General features: G+C 45.2%; 1 protein-coding gene across 1 annotated transcript in view; it reads left to right on the top strand.

Annotated features, from left to right (window-relative positions):
* Positions 1–555: 555 nt before the first annotated feature.
* The window catches only part of LOC137366903 (uncharacterized), a 43326-nt gene continuing 19490 nt past the window's right edge, over positions 556–24391 (top strand). Inside the window, exons 1-8 of the mRNA XM_068028460.1 lie at positions 556–633; positions 1449–1754; positions 6138–6210; positions 7296–7440; positions 7567–7669; positions 9913–10027; positions 10536–10603; positions 11488–11583. Of these exons, the coding sequence (XP_067884561.1) occupies positions 588–633; positions 1449–1754; positions 6138–6210; positions 7296–7440; positions 7567–7669; positions 9913–10027; positions 10536–10603; positions 11488–11583 (952 nt within the window). The 5' untranslated portion in view covers positions 556–587. The remainder of the gene's footprint in view (positions 634–1448; positions 1755–6137; positions 6211–7295; positions 7441–7566; positions 7670–9912; positions 10028–10535; positions 10604–11487; positions 11584–24391) is intronic.

Genomic DNA, 24391 nt, shown 5'->3' with positions numbered 1-24391 from the left:
TCTTCAATCCGTGTCCCATGTTTACTGACCCTTCTACCACTGCAAACAGATTCTCCTTATTTACTCTATCAAAACCCTTCCTGATTTTGAACCTCTCTATCAAATCTCCAATTAACCTTCTCTGCTCTAAGGAAAACAGTCCCAGTTTCTCCATTACTAGTACAGCTGTCCTATGATGGGGAAGGTTTATATAGAGAGGTCTGACTTAACTATCCACTCACTGGCCACCTGAAATGCTGATTGGTGAAATTAGTTCTCCCCCGGGAGTTTCTACAGTCTCTTCACATCACATATCTCTCTATAAAGTACACATTTGTCAACCGTTTCAATCTTTCTGAACATCCCCAAACCCTGCAATAGATGGGACTTTGCAAGTCAATCCTGTGTCATTCTAATTCTTACATTCAGACATTGGAAAGGAGGATCTGATTTGCTTGGATACACAAGGGTCGTTCTATTGGTTGCCCTTGCAATAACGTCACTTGCACCCTAGATGACAAAGACATGTGCAGGACCAATAGGACTGCAGTGTGTGTGAAAGCCGGACAAATCTGGAAGGTTGAGAGCACGGTTCACATTCCTGCATCATGCTGTGTACTGTTTACCTCCATCTACTGTTTCTGCTGCTCCCAGGTTACTGCTCCTACTTTTAGGGAAATCCGGGCCCGGATTAATCTGCTCCTGGGCAACATCAATTCTCGTTGTTGCAGAAAGTCTTCAAACAGTTCGATCACTTGGAGGATTCTTCACTGTTTGAAGCAGTGAATTGTTCTGCTCTGAAATACATTGTCTGAAAGCCGGGTGGATGCAATTGCAACCTTTTCTTTTAAAAAAAAAAGGGAGACCTGGATAAATTCCTGAATGGGCAATATTTGCAGGACTCTGGGTAAAGAGCAGGGGAGTTGGAATATTTGGAAAGGTTCTTCAAAGAGCTAGCACAGGCGCGATTGGCCGAAGGGCTTCCTGCTGAGCTGTATCATTCTCTGGCTCTGGAAATGCCTTTCTTTTGGGTCCTAATTGTTTCTTACTCTGTTCAATAATAAATGTAACTTGCCTTGTTCGCCCTGCCCATTACCTGAAGGTTGGCCAGTCCTAGGCAGCTGATTTTGGGCACATTGCCCACAATGTCAATGAGCTGACCCAGTCAGTGTCGCTGGACTGGCGGACGGTGCAAGGACATTGCAATAGAGCTAGTGTTGGCGGCGGGGAATGTGGGCAAGCTGGCTGACTTTTGTCCTCCCCAGCAATGGGCACTGAGGCCAAGTGCAGCGATTTGGGCGCAGCTGCAGGTGTGCCCAGCGGATACTGAGCCTCCAGAGATGACCGGTCTGTATGTTGGCTCAGATCGACTGTGGTGTGCATCGCAATTTTAAACATTAAGTATCTCTCTGTCCTTACTGTGCCTGTTTAAATGTTTGATCCGATCTGTTTCTCATGTTTCTCCACAGCCCGGTCCAGGAGTGCCCTCCTTACTCAGTGGGGGAACCGGTTGATGGTCGCAGAGGGGACAACTGCGGAAATGCACTGTTTCCAGAATGACACCAGCGAGAGTTACATGTACTGGTATCGCCAGCAGAGCGGAGCAGGGTTGCAGCTCATAGTGAACTCGATTGGTACATCTGATCCCAGGCCTGAAGAGGGTTTCAAGGAGAGATTTAAAATCACCAGACCCGATTTTAAATCCTGCAGCCTGAAAATACTGAGGGTGGAGCAGACTGACAGGGCGGTGTATTACTGCGCTGCTCGTGATCACAGTGATTCAAACAGGTGCAGGGCTGGGTCAAAAACATACCACCCTCTTATACTGTGAGCTGTTAGAGAGGAAAATTCAAGTAGGGAAACATGGAAACACAGAAAATAGGAGCAGGAGAATTCCACAGGTTCACCACCCTCTGAGTGAAGACATTTCTCCTCATCTCTGCTGTAAATGACATACCCTGTATTCTGAGACTGTGACCCCTGGTTCTGGACTCCCCAGCCATCGGGAACATCCTTCCTGCTTCTTGCCTGAATAGTCCTGTTAGAATGTTAGACGTTTCTACGAGATTCCCTCTCATTCTTTTAAACTCTAGTTAATATAGGCCTAGTCGGCCCAATCTCTCCTCATACGTCAATCCTGCCATCCCAGGAATCAGCCTAGTAAATCTTATTTGTACTCCCTCCATGGCAAGAACATCCTTTCTCAGATAATGAGACCAAAACTGCACACAATACTCCAGATCTGATCTCACCAAGGCTCTGTATAACTGCAGTAAGACATCCTTGCTCCTGTACTCAAATCCTCCTGCAACGAAGGCCAACATACCATTCTCCTTCCTAATTGCTTTCTGCACCTGAATGCTTGCTTTCAGCAACTGGGGTACAAGGATCCCCAGGTCTCACTGAACCTCCCCTTTCCCAGTCGATCACCATTCAGATAATCATTTGCCTTTCTGTTTTTACAACCAAAGTGGATAACCTCACATTTATCCACATTATACTGCATCTACCATGCATTTGCCCACTCACCCAACTTGTCCAAATCATATTGGAGTCTTTTTGCATCCTCCTCACAGCTCACATTACCCCCAGCTTTGTGTCATCTGCAAACTTGGAAATGTTACATTTAGTTCCCTCACCCAAGTCATTAATATATATTGTGAATAGCTGGGGCCCAAGCACTGATCCCTGTGATATCCCACTGGTCACTGTCTGCTTCCTGGAAAAAAGACCCGTTTATTCCTACTCTCTGTTTCATGTCTGTCAACCAATTTTCAATCCATGCCAGTATATTGCCCCCAATCCCATGTGCTTTAATTTTGCATGCTTACCTCTTATGTGGGACCTTATTAAAAGCTTTTTGAAAATCCAAATGCACCAGATCCACTGGTTCTCCCTTATCTATTCTACTTGTTAAGTCCTCAAACAACTGCAGTAGATTTGTTCAGCATGATTTCCCTTTCGCAAACCCATGCTGACTTGGTCCAATCCTGTTTATACTTTCCAGGAGAGATCATAAAGTCAACCGTTCATGGATGGAGCTTTGAGAAGTTTTCCAAACCCAGCAGAGTGTGGGATATTCCAATAGATTCTAAGTGCTCCCTGAGTGACAGTTCAATATCCAAAGACTCATTTCAGTACTTTCCAAAGCAGAGGAAATAATCTCCAGATAAGTTGAAAATCATAGAGGGCAGAGGAGGCTATTCGGCCCATTGTTCCTGTGCCAACATTTTGAAAGATCTACTTGTTTCATCCCACTCTACACACTATCCTCAATGGGTGGCAGATATTTCCTGTTCAAATATACATCCTAATCTCTTTTGAAAGTGACTGTTGAATCTGCTTCCTCCATCCTTTCAGGCAGTGCATTCCTGATCAGAATAACTCACCAAGTTAAAGAAAAAACTCCTAATCTTCCCTCTTCCTCTTTTGTGAATCCTTTAATTCTTGTCCTCTCTTTACCGACCCTTCTGCCACTGCAAACAGTTTCTCCTTATTTACTCTGTCTAAACCCTTCCTGATTTTGAACCTCACTATCAAATCTCCTCTTAACCTTCTCTGCTCTCCGGAGAACAGTCCCAGTTTCTACATTACTAAAAGTGCTGTCCTGTGATTGGAAATCTTTATAAGGGGACGCCTTGTTTGACTGTCTGCTCACTGCACTCCTGAGATTCCGAGCGGTGAAATGAGGTCTCCCCCAGGAGTTTCTACAATCACTTCAGGTGAGATATCTCTCTATAAAGCACATCTAGAGTCATACAGTTACACAGCACAGAAGCAGGCCATTCTGCCCATCCTGTCTGTGCCGGCCATCAAGGACCTGACTATTTTAATCAAATTTTGCAGCACGTGGCCCGTAGCGTTGTATGCTATGGCGTTACAAGTTCTCATCTAAATACTTCTGAAATGTTGTGAGGGTTCCTGCCTCTACCACCTCTTCAGGCAGTGTGTTCTAGATTCCAACCACCCTCTGTGTGAAGCATTTTTTCATGAAATCCCCTCTAAACCTCCTGCTTCTTACCTTAAATCTATGCCACCTGGTTATTGACCCCTCCAAGAACGGGATAAATGTCTTCCTAACTAACCTATCAGTACCCCGCATAATTTCAAAAAACACAATAATGTAACCCCTCAGAATGCTCTGCTCTGAGGAAAACGACCATAGTGTTTTCCGTCTCTCTTCACAGCTGAAATGCTCCATCCCAGGCAACATCCTGGTGAATCTCCTCTGCACCCTCTCCAGTGCAATCACATCCTTCCTATAGTGTGGTGCCCAGAACTGTACACAGTACTCCAGATGTGGCCTAACTAGTGTTTTATACAGCTCCATCATAACCTCCCTGTTCTTATATTCTATACCTCGGTTGATAAAGGCAAGTATCGCATATACCTTCCTAACCACCTTATCTACCTGTGCTGCTGCCTTCAGTGATCTATGGACAAGTACACAAAGATCCATCTGACACCCTGTACTTCCTAGGGTCCTACCATCCATTGGATATTCCCTTGCCTTGTTAGTCCTCCCAAAATGCATCACCTCACAATTCCCAGGATTAAACTCCATTTGCCACTGCTCTGCCCATCCGACCAGCCCATCTATATTGTCCTGTAATCTAAGGCTTTCCTTCTCACTGTTTGCGACACCACCAATTTTTGTGTCATCTGCGAACTTACGTAACATACCTCCTATATTCACACTTCATTCATTAATGTACACCACAAACAGCAAGGGTCCCAGCACTGATCCCTGTGGTACACCACTGTTCACAGGATTCCACTCAGAAAAAAAACCCTCGACCATCACCCTCTGCCTCCTGCGAAGAAACCAATTTTGAATCCATTTTCCCAAACTGCCCTGGATCCCATGGGCTCTGACCTTCCTAACCAATCTCCCATGCGGGACTTTATCAAAAGCCATGTAGACTATATCAACTGCTTGACCCTTATCTACACATCAAGTCACCGCCACGAAAAATTCAATCAAGTTGGTATATATGTCAACCATTCCAATCGTTATGCATATCCCCAAACCCTGCAATAGATGGGACTTTGCAAGTCAATCTTGTGTCATTCTAATTCCTACATCCACACAGGTGAAAGAACCATCTGCTTTGTTGGATACACAAGGAAGGTTCTATTGGTTGCCCTTGCAATGACGTCACTTCCGCACTGCATCACAAAAGCAGGCTGTGCACCAATAGGACTGCAGTGTGCATAAGAGCTGGACCAAGCTGGAAGGTTGAAAGAAGGGTTCACATTCCTGCATCATGCTGTGTCCTGTTTACCTCCATCTACTGTTTCTGCTGCTCCCAGGTTACTGCTCCTACTTGGAGGGAAATTCAGGCCCCAGTTAATCAGCTTTGAGACACAATTCCTGTTGATATCGAAGGGCTCCAATCAGTTAGAGATTTACTGGTTTGGTTTTACTGTTGAGGACAAGTGTCGTTATTTAGCACCGCTGCAGTTGTGCCCAGCGATTCTGGGAATCAGCACATGACCCCTGTGCTGGGGCGGCAGCGAGCTGATCGACTGTGGTGTGCATCGTGAGCTTTACCATTAAATCTCTCTCTCTCTCCTTATTGTGTCTGTTCTCTTTGACCCGATCTGTTTCTCATGTTCCTCCACAGCCCGGTCCAGGAGCACTCTCGTTACCCAGTGGGGGAACCGGCTGACGGTCGCAGAGGGGAAAACGGTGGAAATGCACTGTTTCCAGAATGACACCAGCGACAGTTACATGTACTGGTATCGCCAGCAGAGCGGAGCAGGGTTACTGCTCATAGTGACCTCGATTGGCACCTCTGATACCAGCCCTGAAGAGGGTTTCAAGGAGAGATTTAAGGTCACCAGACCCGATCTTAAAACCTGCAGCCTGAAAATACTGAGGGTGGATCAGACTGACAGGGCGGTGTATTACTGTGCTGCTAGTGATCACAGTGATTCAAACAGGTGCAGGGCTGGGTCAAAAACATACCACCCTCTTATACTGTGAGTGTTCGAGAGGAAAACTCAAGTAAGCAGAGTTCATAAAGACAGCTGTTCATTGATGAAACTTTGCAGAGTTTTCCATCAACTTTCAGAGTGTAGATATTTCCTGTTCAAATATATTTCCCAATCTCCTTTCTAAGTTACTGTTGAATCTGCTTGCTCCATCCTTTCAGGCATCGCATTCCTGATCAGAATAACTCAACAAGTTAAAAGAAAAATCTCTTCGTCTGTGCTGGTGTTGTCTGTGTGAGTCTGCATCTGTATCTTACAGCTTGCAAGCAGCTCTTAAAGTGATAAATAGATGGCTTGGTTCTGCTGAAAGATAGAGCTATCAAAGTCCCGATGGATAGATACATCTTATTATCTTAGAATATCACCCTGTACCATTTAAACTGAACATTGTTGTGTTTATCACAAATTTTACCCAACCTTGATCATCAGGTTAGCAATCAAGTTACTGCCACTTATCATCGATATTCCTAATCACAGAATCAGAAAATTGGAACAGTACACAAGAAGGCAATTCGACCCATTGTGTCTGAACCGGCCCTCCGAATGAGCAATTCACTCAGTCCCATTCCCTCGCCTTCTACCCGTAACCCTGCACATTCTTCCTTTTCATAATTCCATTTTGAATGCCCCGATTGCACCTGCCTGCACCATACTCTCTGAGCATGCACTCCAGACATTAACCATTCGCTTTGTGAAACAATGTTTTCCTCATGTCACTTTTACTTCTGTTTCCAATTAGTTTAAATGTGTGCCCTCTCATTCTCCATCCTTTCACGAGTGGGAGCAGTTTCTCTCTATCTGTTCTGTCCCGACACCTCATGATTTTGAATCCCTCTATCAAATCACCTCTCAGCCTTCTCTTCTCCAAGGAAAACAATCCCAACTTCTCCAAACTATCATCATAACAGAGGTCCCTCACCCGTGGAACCATTCTCCTGAATCTTTTCCTCACTCTCTCCAATGCTTTCATTTCTTTCCTCAAGTGCAGCTCCCAGAACTGGACACAATACTCCGGCTGAAGTCGAACTAGTGTCTTGTACAAGTGCAACTTACTTCCATGCTCTTGTACTCTCTGCCTCTTTTAATAAAGCCCAGATACTGTATGCTTTATTAACTGCTCTCTCAACCTGTCCAGCGCCAACCATGAATAATGCTTGTGGTTAATCTGCGTATCAGTATCTTTTTATTGACAAACCGCTAACTTATCCATCTCATTTTCAGAAATTATATTCCGATATCCCTCGGTAGAGCAATCCCCACCTTCCTGGAATGCACTGTCTCATAACTGCATTCAATTCACGTACTTTGGTCTAACGAAGGCGCAGCAGGAACTCCCAGGCGCTGGGGCCGGTCTTTCAGCTGAAACTTGGTCCAACTGGGGGACGGTCCATCAAGTTGAATGAGGCTGTCACTGGTGTCACAGTGAATCTGAAGAATAAGGTTTATCTGGCATCTCTCAGCTCTGTACTCTCTGAATTAAACTGTGTTGGGTTCCAGCACTAAGCTAAACAGGCAGGCTTCGGAATGCAGGATTTGCTAGATGCCAAAAAAAAACCAGGACACCTCGTTCAACTTCTGGTATCCTTGTAGACCAATAATGTAGTTGTTGATGATGGTAGCCTTTGTAACAGTAGTTGTATTCCAGCAATGATGCTCAGCATAAAGCTGCTGGATTGGCGGAAAGAGCCACCTGGTTCAGTGATATCCTTTGGGGAAGGAATTTTGCCTCCCTCACCCAGTCTGGACACTCAGTAACTCCAGACCCCGGCAGCAATGCTGTTCACCCTTCACTGCCCTAAGGAATGGGCCTAGTCAGCCACGCAGTTGCATTCAAGAAGAAGTCTGCTCAAGAGCGGTTAGACTTGGAAATAAACGTAGCCCTCGCCAGCCCACATCCCGTAACAGAACAGAAATAAACCAATTGCGGTTACTTGATCTACAACAGGGCCCAGGCATGAGGTGTGGAAAGCACCAAAATGTCAGGCCCAAAGTCCCTGTTCCTCCCAAGCAGGCAACTCTTGTCACATGTCATGTCTCAACTTAATCCCAAAATGTTCCTCACTGAAGGAAATCTATCAAATCTGGATATGGATGGATCAATACCACGAGGCAAACACAGTCTTAGGGCCCCTATTGAATAAAGAATGACCGGTGTCTCATTGACATACTTCCACATGTCATGTTAAACCTCTTCAACACTGACCTGTTGAGATGATAACCAGCCTGCTCTTGACAGAATTCCCTGGTGTACCGGGAGGAATTTGTCCCAGGGCAGTTCCAACTCCAACACAGCCATATAAGTAGGGTTTGCTTGACTGGAACCCGGTCTGCAGTGAGAATGCACCCATAGAGATAACAGATAAGGTTCACCGTCTCCCAATAGCTTGGTTGTCATGCTTCATATGCCAAAGGGTGGAGAATAGTTTTACTTTTATTGAATAAAGGCAATGATGTCAAGTTGTTCCTTTCTGATCTGTACACATTATAGCATCACAGAAAGATTCAACACAAAGGAGATCATCCCGTCTCTGCTTGCTTTTGTGAAAAATCTATCCAGTTAGTCCCACTCTCCTGCCCTTTTGCCCTAGCCCTGGAAATCTTCTGCTCCAAGGATCTATCCAATTCCCTTTTGAAAGCGGAATCCCATTCCACTGCCGTTTCAGGCGATGCGTTCAAGATCGATAATACCCGTCCCACTCAGAATCTTTCTCCTCGTCCCGCTTCTGGTTCTTTTGCCACTGACCCTAAATCAGCGCCTCCCTGGTTAGCGACCTTCCTGCCTCAGAAAACAGCTTCTCCCTGTTCAATTTATCAAAATCCTTCCTGATTTCCAACACCACCTTCCGCTGGGTCCCTTAACCTTCTCTGCTCTGATTATAATTCTTTCCGATCGCCTGGAAATTGCACTGAAATCGACAAACTTCCCTTATCAAGATCTGGTTTGGCCTGTAACTGGCTTCAGGGTTTGCCATGACGTGACTTCATGGTCAAGTGAAACACGGGTTAGACCGGAAGAGAAAGATAATATTTTAGACCGTATGTGCTGTGATGACACAATGATCTGACACTGCAAACGCGCAGGAACCACTTACATCAGAACATTAGAAAATAGGAGCAGGAGTAAGCCATTCGGCCCGCCGTGTCTGCTCCTCCACATAATGAAGATCTTGAAGATCTGCTACCTTCACTCCACTTTCCCGCCATATTCCTACATCCCTGGATTCCCTTGGTGCCTAAAATCTATGGATCTCATGTCTTCAATTTTCTCAATGACTGAGAATTCCACAGCTCTCTGAATTCCAAAGAGTCATAACCCTCTGAGTGAAGACATTCCTCCTCATCTAAGTGTTGTAGATGGACCCCTTATCCTGAAGCTTCTTCCCCTTATTTCTAGGTTCTCCAGCCAGGGGGGAAGCAGCCTCTCAGTGTGTACCCTGTCAAACACTCTCATAATTTTGTACGTTTCAAATGGATCACCTCTGATTCTTCCAGAGAATAACAGCCCATTCGACTCAATTTCTCCTCATTGGGCAGCCTTCTCCTCCTTGGAACCAATTGAGTGAACCTTCGTTGCAACCTCCTCTAAGGCAAATACATGCTTCCGTAGATAAGGAGAGCAACACTCGACACAACACTATATTTGTTTTGTTACCAAAGTCCCAACTAGCTGCAGAAAGATTTCCTTACTCTTGTGTTTCAAACGCCTTACAATAAAAGCTAACATGTTACTCGCCTTCCTAATTCCTTGTTGTACATTGATGTAAAATTGCTCTCATTCATATACACGGGTCCCTCTTGCAATATCAATAATGGGAAGAATGTTGTTATTGAAATTACTCACCCTGTTGCTCGACCACTTTTACTACAGACCCAGATATTTTCAGATTGGACTGGAGTTCCCGAAATCTACAACATTCCGTCATTTCTTTTCTTTAGCTTTTATGAAGTGGAAGACTTTTAATGGGCTCCTGACGGTCAGATGTCCTCCAGCCTTTACGGATTCGAGATGCTGTGCACATTTCCAACCTCCATTATGCCAGTGGAGTCGAAAGTGAGTTCCTTAGCTGATGTGTTCTCTGAGGATTGAAGCAAAATTGCAGGGACGCAGATCAGAAGTCTTTTCCACGTGCCAACAAGATAGTAACCCTTTACTTGCAGGGTCCAAGATCGAGCAGCGTTATAAAACTCCCGGTCGGCACCCTGTCTCGAAATTCCAATGTGAGGTGAATGCACATAACCAGGAATGAATTCCAACTGATGCATCTTGGATCCAATACTGGTAGCGGAGGGGTGGGTGGGGGAGGGGGGGAGTTTCGCTCCACTTGTCACCATCTGGTAATCTTTGCACATGGCAATAAATAATCCCACATCTCACTGGAAGTAGGTAGCATTGATCACACTCCGGCTGCGACTCGGTAACGCCAGAAGAATGATCCAAATGGTGAATGGTGATGAAAATTATTCAGACTTCATTGTATTCCCTCTGCGGCCGCCAGAGGGCGCGATCACTCGCTGAATGGAAATTCATTTTCTGACATCTGCTCGAATTCTATTTGCAGCCACGAGATCTGCGGAGTACTGCGCCATCTCCTGGTGGAAACTGAGAATGACCAGATAATCTGTTTTAGTAAAGTTGGTTCAGGGATGTCTATCGCCCCAGATAACCCTCGAGAATGCCCCTGTTATTCTCCGAAATAGTGGCTATGAGATCCTTCCCATCTGCAGTCGGGACCTCGTTTTAACATCTCAGCCAAAATAAAGAGAGTACCTCGGTGCTACACCTCCACACGGTGCAGCACTTCCTCTGTCCTGCACTGGGGGTGTCAGCCTCGATTTTATGCTTAAATCTCGGTCCGGGGACTTAAACCCACAAACCTCTGACTCAGTGCCGAGGTGCTCCCCACTAAACCACGTCTGATATATAAAGACACATCAGAGGAAGTGGTCAGTCATACAAGATGCTTTGAGGTTCTCCCATCTGTAGAGATGATGAATACTGCATGGCCTTTTGAAACAACCAGCACTCTGTAGACTAATCAGGAAACCAAGAGTCGGATACACATTTTTTGATGAGGTAACAGAGAGGGTTAATGAGGGTAATGCGGTTGATGTGGTGTACATGAACTTCAAAAAAAGCGTTTGATAAAGTACTACATAACAGGCTTGTCAGCAAAGATAAAGCCCATGCAATAAAAGGGGCATTAGCAACATGGATACAAAGCAACATGGAACAGAGTAGTGGTAAACAGTTGGTGTTCAGTCTGAAGGAAGGTATATAGTGGGGTTCTCCAGGGACCACTGCTTGTCTTGATTGATATTAATAACCTAGACTTGGGTGTGCAGGGCACAATTTCAAACTTTGCAGTTTTGTGAACCGTGAGGAGGATGGTGATAGATTTTAAGAGGACGTTACATCAAGCGACAAGATACAAGTGCTGAAAACTATAGCAACAGGACGCGAAATCCCGGTCGTGACAAATTCGAATCAAATTTTCTGTGAATGCAGAGTTTAATTCGTCTCCCCCCGTGGAAGAAACGTCAAGCGAAACTGCCGACAGAGTCCGTTTCTGGAAGACATGTTCCAAGTCCCAAACCTCCTGTTCACAGGTCAGCACGAGCGTGTAATTAAACAGCTGCAGTTTGCATTTATATAGCGACTTCACCGTCCCGAGATAAACGGCCCGAATAGCGTAAATCTGCCAACTATTTGACACAGAGTTACAGCAGAAATTGTTAGGAGGTGTGGGCCAAAGCTGGGAAGATTTGGAGGAGAGAGATGTGGAGGGGCTTTGGGAGGGAATGGCAGACCTGAGGTCGCTGTCAGAGGAAGGAGCGGCTGTGAAATGAAGAAGCGATCAGGATTAGCGGAGCAATAGCGCCACCTACCGCCCATCGATCGCCAATGCAGCCAATTTCGTTAATTCAGTACTGAGGGAGTGCTGCATTGTTGGAGGGACAGTACTGAGGGAGTGCTGCACTGTCAGAGGGTCAGTACTGAGGGAGTGCTGCACTGTTGGAGTGTCAGTACTGAGGGAGTGCCGCACCATCAGATGGTCAGCACTGAGGGAGTGCTGCACTGCCCGAGGGTCAGTACTGAGGGAGTGCTGCATGTCAGAGTGTCAGTACTGAGGGAGTGCTGCACTGTCAGAGGGTTAGTACTGAGGTAATGCTGCACTGTCAGAGGGTCAGTACTGAGGGAGCACTGCACTGGCAGAGTGTCTGTACTGAGGGAGTGCTGCATGTCAGAGTGTCTGTACTGAGGGATTGCAGCACTGTCAGAGGGTCAGTACTGAGGGAGTGCTGCTCTGTCAGAGTGTCAGTACTGAGGGAGTGCTGCACTGTCAGAGTGTCAGTACTGAGAGAGTGTTGCACTGTCAGAGGGGCAGTACTGAGGTAGTGCTGCACTCTCAGATGGTCAGTACTGAGGGAGTGCTGCACTGTCAGTGGGTCAGTACTGAGGGAGTGCTGCACTGTCTGAGTGTCCGAACTGAGGGAGTGCTGCACTGTCAGAGGGTCAGTACTGAGGGAGTGCTGCACTGTCAGAGGGTCAGTACTGAGGGAGTGCTGCACTGTCAGAGGGTCAGTACTGAGGAAGTGCTGCACTGTCCGAGGGTCAGTACTGTGGGAGTGCTGCACTCTCAGAGGGTCAGTACAAAGGGAGTGCTGAATTTGCACCTGAGATTTTAAACCAGCAGCTGGTCTGCCTTCTCAGGTGAGACACACTTTATCCCTTGGACTGTGTCCTGAGGCAAATCGCAAAGAAACAGGCCATTCGGCCCAACACATTCATGCTGGTGTTCATCCTCCACACGAGCTTCCTCGCTCCCGTCTTCATCTCACCCCATCAGTAGATCCTTCCAAATCTCCCCCACCCCCATTTGTTTATCCAAATTCCCTCTTGAATACATCTCCGCTATTCGCCTTATCCCACTCCCTACATCCTCCCACTCTCTGGGTAAAGAAGTTTCTCCTGAATTCCCGATTTTATTTATTAGTGACTATCTTTCTATTGATGGTTCGGAGTTCCTGACTCCCCCACAAGTGAAGACATCTTTTGCACGTCTACCTTATCAAAAACTCTTTCATAATCTTAAATCCCTCCATCAGATCACCCCCTCAGCCTTCTCTTTTCAGCCCTTCCTGATAATTATAACCTCTCAGTTCTGATATCATCCTTGTCATTATTTTTTTGCCCTTTCTCCTGTATCTCTATAGCTCTTTAAAATGAATACCAGAACTGGGAAAAGTGTTCTAACTGTGGTCAAGCTAGATTCTATACAAGCTTAACATGACTTCTCATCGCTCTATAATGTCCAGGGAACATTTAGAAGCAGCAATGGATTCCTACTTTGTACCATGTTTGCAAAAGGACAAAGGGAAATGTACTTACTTTGATGACTCCATAATCGCCTTTCTTTGAAAATGTTTTGTGTCCATATCCCAATCCTTCATTCAACGTCCGCCTTTATTGTTAGAAATTTGTTGAACCTCTTCAACCCAGAACCTCGCGTTACCTTCATCTGAAGAGCAAGCAGCATAAGAACCGAACAAAAGAGTAAAACCCTTAATGTTAGAGTTGAGGACCAGGTGCATGGGCGTTGGGTGTTGGTGTGCAGACAGATCAGCTGAAATGATAACAGCACCGCAACAGAACACCTGGGAACTTGCACACCCCTGGTTTGGCAGACCTGGGACTCTCTGAGTGATAGGTGAAGAGATTGCAGTGTGCACGATTTACTATATACATTAAGTGCGTTCTGTTTGTGGACCCGTAGCCGGTGCTTCCTGAGATCCTGCAGGTTGTAGAGGGACAATGCAGGTAAAGAAAAGCGTAAGGAACGGAGACAAGGATTGGGATAAGGGGTGCAACAGAGGGAAGGAATTGAGAGGGACAGAAAGAAAGTGAGAGAGAAAGAAAGAAAGAAAGAGGGAAAGAAAGAAAGAAAGAAAGAAAGAAAGAAAGAAAGAAAGAAAGAAAGATAGAAAGAAAGAAAGAAAGAAAGAAAGAAAGAAAGAAAGAAAGAAAGAAAGAAAGAAAGAAAGAACGATTCGAGAGTGGCTGAATGGCCTCCTCCTGTTCCGGTGTAACAGGTTCAAGAGGGGCTGAAGGCCTCCTCCTGTTTCTGTGTAACATGCTCCAGAGGGGCTGAATGTCCTCCTCCTGTTCTTGTGTAACAGATTTGAGAAGGGGATGAATGTCCTCCACCTGTTTCTGCGTAACATGTTCTAGAGGGGCAAAATGTCCTCCTCCTGTTTCTGTGTAACAAGCTCTAGAGGGGTTGAATGCCCTCCTCCTGTCCCTGTGTAACAGACTGGAGAGGGCCTGAATGTCCTCCTCCTGTTCCTGTGTTACAGACTGGAGAGGGGCTGAATGTCCTCCTACTGTTCCTGTGTAACAGGCTCGAGAGGGGCGGAATGTCCTCCTCCTGTTCCTGTGCAACAGACTGGAGAGGGGCTGAATGTCCTCCTCCTGTCCCTGTGTAACAGGTTCGAGGGGGGCTGAATGTCCTCCTCCTGTTCCTGTGTAACAGACTGGAGAGGGGCTGAATGTCCTCCTCCTGTTTCTGAGTAAAAGACTGGAGAGGGGCTGAATGTCCTCCTCCTGTTCCCGTGTAACAGACTGGACAGGGGCTGAATATCCTCCTCCTGTTCCTGTGTAACAGACTGGAGAGGGGCTGAATGTCCACCTCCTGTTCCCGTGTAACAGACTGTAGAGGGGCTGAATGTCCACCTCCTGTTCCAGAGAATCAGGTTTGAGAGGGGCTGAATGGCCTCTAATTGTGCTCCGTAGCTCTAACTAAATTTCAGCACCTCAATCTCAACTGCCGTCACCAGGTGAAAGCCTCGGGAGCCGTTTAAGCGGCGGGGACTTGTAAATTTCGCGTTCCTCTTTTTTGTATGAGTGTCTATCACTGTGGGGACAACAGGGACACGGTGATAAAATCCAATGCAACCTCCGTACAAAAACCTCGCTCTACACACCTGGTGGAGGATCAGCAGAAGAGCAGTGACAACAGAGTGAACGAGTCAACATGGCCCAGGATTATGGCGGGAACTGGGCCCTTTTCATCATAAAGATGTCTCAGAATGGTCCAGCCTTATAAGTTAGAATATTCCTCTGGAAAAGAGAATAACTGTGTGTCATTTGTGTGGAAACTGGTTACTCTTTAACCTTTAAACCCCACCCTGGTGTCCAGGGACCAATATTGATCCCTCAACCAACATCACAAACAATGATCTGCTCATTAATCTCACTATTGTTTGATGGGACTTTCTTGGTACAATATCAGTTGCTGTTTCTCCCTGTGGTGACCACTTCATAAACAAACTGCTTCATTGGCTGTAAGCTGCTTTGTACGTCCTGATAATCTTGACCAGTGCTTCCGAAATGCTGAGCAGGTCAGTTTTAGCAATCAGTTTCCGACCGGGTTGATGTAACGAGATCTGCTGACGTGCTAACAACGCACCACTCAACTTCGGGACCGGCACCAAACTGACGGTGTTAGGTAAGAAAAAGGGACGATTTTTTCCCACTCCCTTCATGTCCAGCTGTTTGCATTCCAAGCTTGTTCCCCCCCAACCCTCCGCGGGCGGTTTAAAAAGTCAGGCTGATGACACTGGCCCTTCTTTCTGGTTTGCAAAGACCAGTCCAATATGACCCTCGTCTGTAAACCACCCCGTCCTGTCTCGTTCAGTTACAAGGGGAACATCTCCCGGGTCTGTTCATGACTGAGTTTAGAGCATCGTGCAGCAGAGATAGCTTACTTCGGCGATGGGACCAAGTTGACAGTGTTGGGTAAGGCGACTATGTATTTATGTTCCTCCAATCGATCAGAATCTATGTCCAGTTAAAAAATCACCAGGAGTAATGTTCAGATATTAGATACATTAAAGGGTTAACTCATGAGGACTGGTTACTCAGACGAAGCTGACAGTCCCTCGAATATAGAATTTTAAGGGCTGATATCATGGAGGGGTTTGAGGTGTTGGATCGATAGAGAGAGAAACTGCTTCCTCAGGTTGGGGGGAGTGCAGAACAGTTTAAATTATTGCCATTCAGGGATGATATCAGGAAGCACTTCTTCATGCAAAGGTTAGTGGAAATGATGGATTCCACCCCGACCCCATAAAAAACAATCAGTTGAGACTGAGGGTCAATTGATAAATACAAATCCAAGATTGATAGAGCTGTGTAAAACAAAAGTATTGAGGGTTACAGAACCAAGGCGGATTGATGGAGTTAAGATTCAGATCAACCTTGATCGAACTGATCGAAGGGCTGAACGGTCACCTTCTGTCCCCATGTTCCACCGACCTTTACGGTCATTGACATAATAGGAACTTCAATGGAACAGACTTAACAGTCGAGAGGGATTGAAGGGGATTTTGTGACAGCCCCATACCAGTGTGCTCCAATTACGAAGCATATTTCGGAGATGGGACCAAACTGGTGGTTTTAGGTGAGTGAATGCATTCCTAACACTGGAAAAGTTGATTCAATTTGGGAATTCACGTGGGGTGGTCGAGGGGGTGAAAATGTAGAAATTTGGTGAATTAATTTCAATTCTTCAGCTTACAAGGGGAGACCTACAACTGCCGAATTCGTTTCACTGTCGGGAAGGGTTTTGAGTAGATACATAAGGGAGGGTCGCTAAAATAAACAGAACAAACAGTAATGTAGATACAAATAGAATGATTGCGCTTGTGAGAGCAAAACAAGAGGACACAGACATAGAACGAAAAATGTCAGATTGCATCGTTCAGTATGCAGTTCTGGTCTGCATATTATAAAATAAATGATGTAGAGGCTCTGGATAAGGTAAATCAGAACAGATTAACAACTGTGCTGCCCAAACTGGGACGTTGTATCTATTGGGGAAGGTCGGACAGACTGGAACTCCTTTCTCGAGAGCAGTGAAGTTTGAGGGGTGACCTGGTCGAGGTCTGCACGATTTTGAAAGCGGTTTCGATAGGGTAGACACACCGAAGTTTTTTCCACTTGTGGGGAGACCAGAACGGGGGGATCATAAATGTCAGATAGTCAGTAATAAATTCAATGGGGAATTCAGGAGAAATTTCTTTACCCAGACAGTGGTGCGAATGTGAAACTCACTACCACAAGGAGTGGGTTTAAAAAAGTAGTTTGGATAAAAAAAAAAATGGATTAAATGAAGGGGATGAGAGGAGTCTCAAGTGGAGTGTAAACACTGGTATGGAGCAGATGGGCTGAATGGCCTGTTTGTGTGTTGTAAATTCTATGTAATTCTATATATTCCCTCTTGGCCTCGAGCAGCAATGGATGAAACTGTTTTGAGACACACTATTTTCAAGTTACTAATCGAACTGGTGAGCTATCCATATCCAGTGGACAATGAGGTGTCAAGGGCCCCATGACCTTTCCTCATTCACCAGGATAATACCGGAATTAAAAGAATTTAATTTATGACGATGTGTTGTTTAAAGTAGGGTTGCAGTAAATTGAGAATTGGAGATTCAGGAGTGATCCAATTGATGTGTTTAAGATAATGATAGGATCTGATATTTCCTCTGGTGTGACGGGTCCAGAACAAGAGAGCAAAACCTTACACTGATAGCTAGACCATTCAGGAGTGATGTCAAGAAGGACTTGTTTACAAAATGCCCCGTGGAATCCAGAAATCTCTCCCACAGAAATCTGAGGGGGTCAATTGAAAATTTCAAATGTGTGGTTGATTATTTTTTGATCGGCAAAGATGCTAAAGGTTATGGAACCAAGAAGGCAGGTCGATGGGGTTAAGGTACAAATGATTTATAATCTAATTAAATGTCGGAATAAGCACGAAGGGCTGAATGGTCGACTCCTGTTCCCCAGTTGCTATGTTCCTTTGGACAAAATTTCCTTATACTTGTCGGTTCTCCCTTATTATGAGGGGCTCCTTCGGAAAAGGACTCAAAGACAGGAGATGTTTTAATACATGAGTTTATCATTGTGCTCTGGTGAGATTTATTATTTCGGAGATGGGACGAAACTCACTGTTTTAGGTAAGATTATGTTTGCACATGTAGATATTTATATATGTAAACATCTATTTTCATCTGTAAGTCTTTCTATTTCTTTATCTATCAATGTACCTATCTATTTGTTGGTCTGTGGATCCATCTGTCTGTCTGTTTGTCCATCTACTTATCTATTTGTCTGTCCATAGATCTGTCTACCCATCGTTGTATTTTGGTATTGTTGTTTAGTTCAGTGCGGGCGGGTATACCAACCTGCTACATTTTGGGGACGGGTCCACGTTGACGATTTTGGGTGAGTTCAGTTTCTTTGTTTTCAATGAAGCAAGGGTCACCTGTAAACATCTTGCAAGAAGGATTGAATGAATAATTGGGAGGGACTTAGAGAAAATCTCCTATTGTCAGGACTGCCACGGTGGATAACTGACTAACAGGTCCACATTTAGACGGGGCAGACAGTCTTGGGAATTCTGAGAGTTATAACTGCAAACTGCCTGGTTAGTCCACGAGTTTACATTAACTTACAGTTAGCTTGCGTTAACCAGAGGCCACTATCAAATATTAAGGAATGGGGCAGTGAATTTCTTTTCTTCCAGAAGAGAGTTGGGGAATGTTTTTGTGATGTGAGGTGATGATGTGGGAGCAGGGAGTATTCAGCCTTGTGTATTTTGGAGATGGCTCTAAATTAACAGTCCTGGGTAAGTGAGATGTTCGTCAAAATATGTCTCTTACTAGCATTGCAAACGTCGACTAGTTTACTCTCTTCAATTTAAAGAAAGGAGAGAGAATGTGAAAACAGGCAAAAGAGTAAGCATTGCATTGAAGAAGCAAGAATGTAAATTGCTTAATGTAGGAGATTGGAGGAGGGCTGGTGAGAGAGGAATTTGCAACCAGAGATCATGGCTGATCTGATGTTGGCCTCGATCCCTCTTTCCTACCTGTTCTCCATATTCCTTGGCTCCGCTCTCTATCTCAGTCTTGAATGCATTCACGGACTCAGCCTCCACAGCGCTGTGGAGTAGGGAATTCCAAAGATTCACGACTCCATGATCGAAGACATTCCTCCTCCACTCCGTCCTAAATGAGCGACCCCTCATTCTGAAACTGCGCCCTTAAGTTCTACAGGGGAACATCCTCTCTGCATTTAACCTTTCAAGCGCCCTCAGAATCTTAGAGTTTCCCAGAAGACCATCTCCCATTCTTCTTAACTCCAGATGGAGAGCAAACAGCAGACAGAACTGGAGGGAGATGGGAAATTAGATTTAAAACAATAAAAAAGAGACAGAGACGAGGAGATCAATTGTAACAGAATATAAGATAAAGAGCAATAGGGTGGAATAATGAATTTAACACAATACAAAATGTTCCAACTATGTTCATTAACTATTGTGTATCGAGTTGAAGAAACGCAAGTTGTGTTCCAGGCAACATTGGGGGCAGTTCAAAGCTCATGGTTTTAGGTAAGTGATATAGAGTCGAATTAGCTCTTTAAAGTAAAGTGAAATCAGAGGGCGGAACTGAGGACCTTATATATAAACATACACCTTGTATTCGTGTTCAGACTCCATGCATTACTTCCGAGCCCCATATGGAATATTTCCTGAAACAAACTAGAGACGTATTGTGCATGTGGAAATCGACATGTGATAAGTGACATGTGATATCAGAGGTTGAATGGCCTAATCCAGTCCCTAATGTGGCTAAATCGGCGTAATGCGAGTTGATGATAGGAGTGAGGTACAGGGACAAATACCTGCCGATCAATAGATTTAGAATAAAGAGTTTAGGAAGCTGGAAAGCACCTTCGTTGATGAAGGATTGACGAGGAGTTGAGCAAGGGAGTTAAGCTGAACCTCGATGAATCGCTGGTTGGGTCCCAGCTGGAGAATTGTGAGTGTCACATGTTAGGATGGATGTCAAGGCCTTCGAGCGGTTGCACGAATGATTTCTACGACTGGTTCCAGTGATGAGGGGCTTCAGTTGCGTCTAGAGACTAGAGCAGAGAAAGGTAAGGGGGGATTTGACAGAGGTGTCCAAAGCAATGAAGGCTTTGGACACAGTACGTGCTCAGAAACAATTTCCAATGCTCGTTGGTCAGCAAAGGACACAGAGTTAAGGTAATTGACGAAATAAACAGGGGTGATATGATGAATAAAACAATTATGCGGTGTGTTGTTATCTGGAATGCGCTGCCTGAAAGGGTGTGGAAACAGACTCAATAGTAACTTTCAAAAGGGGGACTGGACAAATACTTGAAGGGGAAATTCTTTCCACTGGTGGATGGGTCAATAAACAAAGGTCAGATATTTAAAATCATTGACAAAAGATCTACAAGGACAATTACTAGATTCCTTTTCACTCAGTGTTGTCAGAATTTGGGACACTCTAACTGAAGCAGAATGCTGACTCTATGTTTAAATAAAAGTTACAGGAACATAGGATCATTGGTACACAGGAGCAGGAGTAGGCCATTCGGCCCCTCGAGTCTGTTCTGCCAATCAATGCGATCATGACTGATCTGTGACCTAACTCTATCTACCCCCATTGCCCCATAATCCCTTAATAGCTGTGGTTAACAACAATCTATCAATTTGAGATTGAAAATTGACAATTGTTCCAGCAGAAGAGCGTTCCAAACTTCTACCATCCTTTATGTGAAAAGATGTTTTCTAATTTCATGCCTGAAAAGTTTTGGCTCTAATTCTTAAACTCTGTCCCGTAGATCTAGACTGCACAACTAATGGAGATCGTTTCTCTCTATCTACATCATGCATTCCCCTTAATATCTTGAAAACTTTGCTCAAACCACCCTTTAACCTTCTCTTTTCCAAAGAATAGGAAATGTGTCATCTTTCCTTGCAATTTAACCCTTGGCGTCCAGGTATCAGTCTGTTTAATCTACACTACACTTGCCCCAAGACCAGCATATCTTTCCTAATGTCTGGTGCCCATAAATGCTCAGAGGAACTCCAGATGTGGTGTAACCAGGGCTTTGTATAGCTGAAACACGACTTCTACCTCATTCTACCTATTAACTATTTTGCTTTACTCGTAACTGCTTTCTGAAATAGCCACGCAGTTGTCAAGGGCAACTAGGGATGGGTAACAAATGCTGGCCTTGTCAGTGACGCCCACATCCCATGAATGAGTTAATAAAAATGGCCTCAACCTCCTCCAGCCCCCTACAACCCTCCCTATCCCTGTAACCTCATCCAGCCCACTACCACCCTCTCTATGTCTGTAACCACCTCCAGCCCCCTACCACCCTCCCTATGTCTGTAACCTCCTCCAGCCTCTACAACACTCCCTATCTCTGTAACCTCCTCCAGCCTCTACAACTCTCCGAGATCTTTGTGATCCTGAAATTCTGGACTGTCCGATTTCCATCGATCCACCATTGAGAGCTGTGCACTTAACCACTCAGCTCTGCACCTTTCTTTCCATCCACCTTGACGATACTAACATACATGTTCTTTTTGCATGTCGGAACCCACTCGAAGGGCTGAACAGTCAATTTACGCTCCTGTGCTGCAGTCAGCCAATATTCCTGTACTTGTATGTTCTCCATTGTTGTGAAAGGCTCTCTTGGGATAGAACCACAGAGAGGTGAGAGGTTTTATTCAGGGAGTTAGCTTTTGCTCTGCTGATATTAATACCTCGGAACTGGATCGAAGATTTAGGCAATATCCCATCTACATAAATGTGCAAATATCCATTGTTCGATCTTTCCACATGTATCTGTGCATCCATCCATGTGTTTAGATATCGATACATTACTTGTTTGAGACTGTACCTGTCTACCCAACGCTGTGTTTTGGTACTGTTGTTTAGTATAGTGTAGGCGGGAACATCCAGACTCTACATTTTGGGGAAGGCTCGACTCTAACAGTTTTGGGTGAGTTAGATGTTTATTCGATTAAGCCAGGATGGTTGGGTTCCTATTGCCTGTGTCATGCAGATGTTCCGTCCATGGATCTCTGCTCCTTTTCTCCAGCAGGAGAGATGAGAATGACAAGGGAAAAAGGTAGGTAAGGCGGTTTCCCATTTCTTTAGTTTGACCAAGACGATAACTGAACCCCTGCTGTTGACATTGCTCTGAATCACACGTGAGCCATCCAGCTAACTGAACTATTCGGTCCCCATCCTGCATGCACAACTTACTTAATAATTATGACGAACTCCAAGTAAAATTGTCCAGTATTGTCAGAGCTGTTTCTGTGGACATCTGACTAACTGGTCCATACATTAATGGAAAGCCAGTATTGGGAATGTTGATAGTTTTAATTGCCAAACACCCTGGTTAGTTTATGAGTTTACTTTGGCCTGTGTCACTCAAAGGCCCATATCAAATATTAATGATCGGGACAATGCAAATTAGCAGGACGCTATTGAGGAATGTTGTGACATGGTGATGTGGGAGCAGGAAGTAACCATCCATCATATTTTGGAGATGCCACGAAGTTAACGGTCCTGGGTGAGTAGAATATTGGTCGAAATATATCAGTGGGCTCAATCAGCACTGAAACTGTTGGGCAGTTTGCTCCCTTCCGTTTGAAGAAAGGGGAGAGAACATGAAATTTGTAAAAATAAACCGTAAGCATTACAGTAAAGTAGCAAAGGTTAAAACAATTAAACATAGAGGAAAGGCGAGGTGGAGAGTGGAGGAAGGCTAGGGAGGCAACCATATACAGAGAGACACAGATAGGGAGCAAAATACAGACAAAAATGAACAGGAAAAGTCATTGTTAATTCGTGCTGGGATGCATTTATTGGCCACCCATAATTGCCTTCTGAGTGGTTTGTTAGGCCATGTTTTTATTCTTGTCATGGGATGTGGGCACCGATGGCAAGGCCAACATTTGTTGCCCATCCCTAATTGCCCTTGAACTGAGTGCTTTGCAATTTCAGAGGGCAGTTAACAGTCAACTGCATGCTGCAGGTTTGGAGTCCCATATAAGATGGGAGATGGGTTTTTATGACAATCGACGACAGTTTCATGGCACCCTGACAGATTTTTATGAATCAGCTGAATTTAAATCCCATCTGCGGCCATTTGAATTCACACAACCAGAACACTAGCCCGGGCTGCAGGATTACTAGCCCAGCAACATTATCATTTTGCTAGCGTCACGCCTGCGTTCAATGTGTTTTAGGTATTTCCACAGTGTTTTTAAGGAAGTTCCTTTTTTGACCCATTTTCTCAGAGGGCGGATTATTCATTTTCAAACATTGCTCGAATCCCCCCAGAAATGTGTCATCAAGCCAGTGGTGATACTGAACATGAGCCTCCTCTCCCCCCCCACCCCCCCTACACCATCTAAACTTCTATTCCTTTCTCCCTCATGTCAGGTGCATGGCGATGGGGGTTGGTGTGCAATGAGATCTGCAGGAATGATAACAGCACTGCGCACATCAACACGACACCTGGGAAACTTGCACTAGTTTGGCAGACATGGGTCTCTCTGAGTGATAAGATAAGAGATAGCAGTGTGAACGATTTACTGTCTAGAGTAAGTGGCTTCTGTTTGAGGTCCCGTGGCCGGTATGTCCTGAGGTCCTGCACGTTGTAGAAGAGAGAATGCAGATCATGAAGCGGGTAAGGGATGGGGGAGGGGGAAGGGGAGAAGGGGTGCAACAGAGAGATGGAATGGAGAGAGAGAAAGAAAGAGAGAAAGCAAGCAAGAAAAAAACCATGAAAGGAAGGAAGGGAGGAAGGATGGAAGGACGGAAAGAAAGGAAGGAAGGAAGTAGAGGAAAGGAAGGAGGCTTGAGTGGATGAATGGGCCTGTTACTGTGTAAGCAGCTCAAGAGGGGCTGAATGGGCCTCCTCTTCTTCCTGTGTAACAAGGTCTAGAGGGGCTGAATGGCCTCTTGCTGCACCTGTGTAGCAGGCTGTGAAGGGGCGGAATGGCCACCTCCTGTTCCTGCTAACAGTTTTGAGACGGAATGAACGGCCTTTAATTCTGGTCCAAAGGACTAAAAAACTTTCAGCAGCTCAATCTCAACTGACTTCACCAAGTGAAGCCCTCGGGAGTCTTTGAAGAAGCAGGGCCTTGCAAAATTCGCGTTCTTTCTTGTATGAGTGTCTATCACCGTGGGGACAGGGGGGACACTGTGATAGAATCCAATGCAGCCTCCGTACAAAAACCTCGCTCTACACACCTCGAGGAAGATCAGCAGAAGAGCAGTGGCAACAGAGTAAACGAATAAACATCTCCTCTGGATTATGGCGGGAGCTGGGCCCTTTCAATCTTGTAGATGCCTCAGAATGGTCCAGCTTTATAACCTAGAGCATTCCTCTGGAAAAGCGAATAACTGTGTTATTTGTGTGAAAACTGGTTACTCTTCAACCCCTGAAACACCACCCCGGTGTCTTGGGACCAATATTGATCCCTCAACCAACATCACAATGATCTGCTCA

Source organism: Heterodontus francisci, unplaced genomic scaffold, assembly GCF_036365525.1.
Source record: "Heterodontus francisci isolate sHetFra1 unplaced genomic scaffold, sHetFra1.hap1 HAP1_SCAFFOLD_500, whole genome shotgun sequence".
Taxonomy (NCBI): domain Eukaryota; kingdom Metazoa; phylum Chordata; class Chondrichthyes; order Heterodontiformes; family Heterodontidae; genus Heterodontus; species Heterodontus francisci.
The sequence above is the reverse complement of the archived record's forward strand: the minus strand, read 5'-3'. Positions and strand labels throughout refer to the sequence as shown.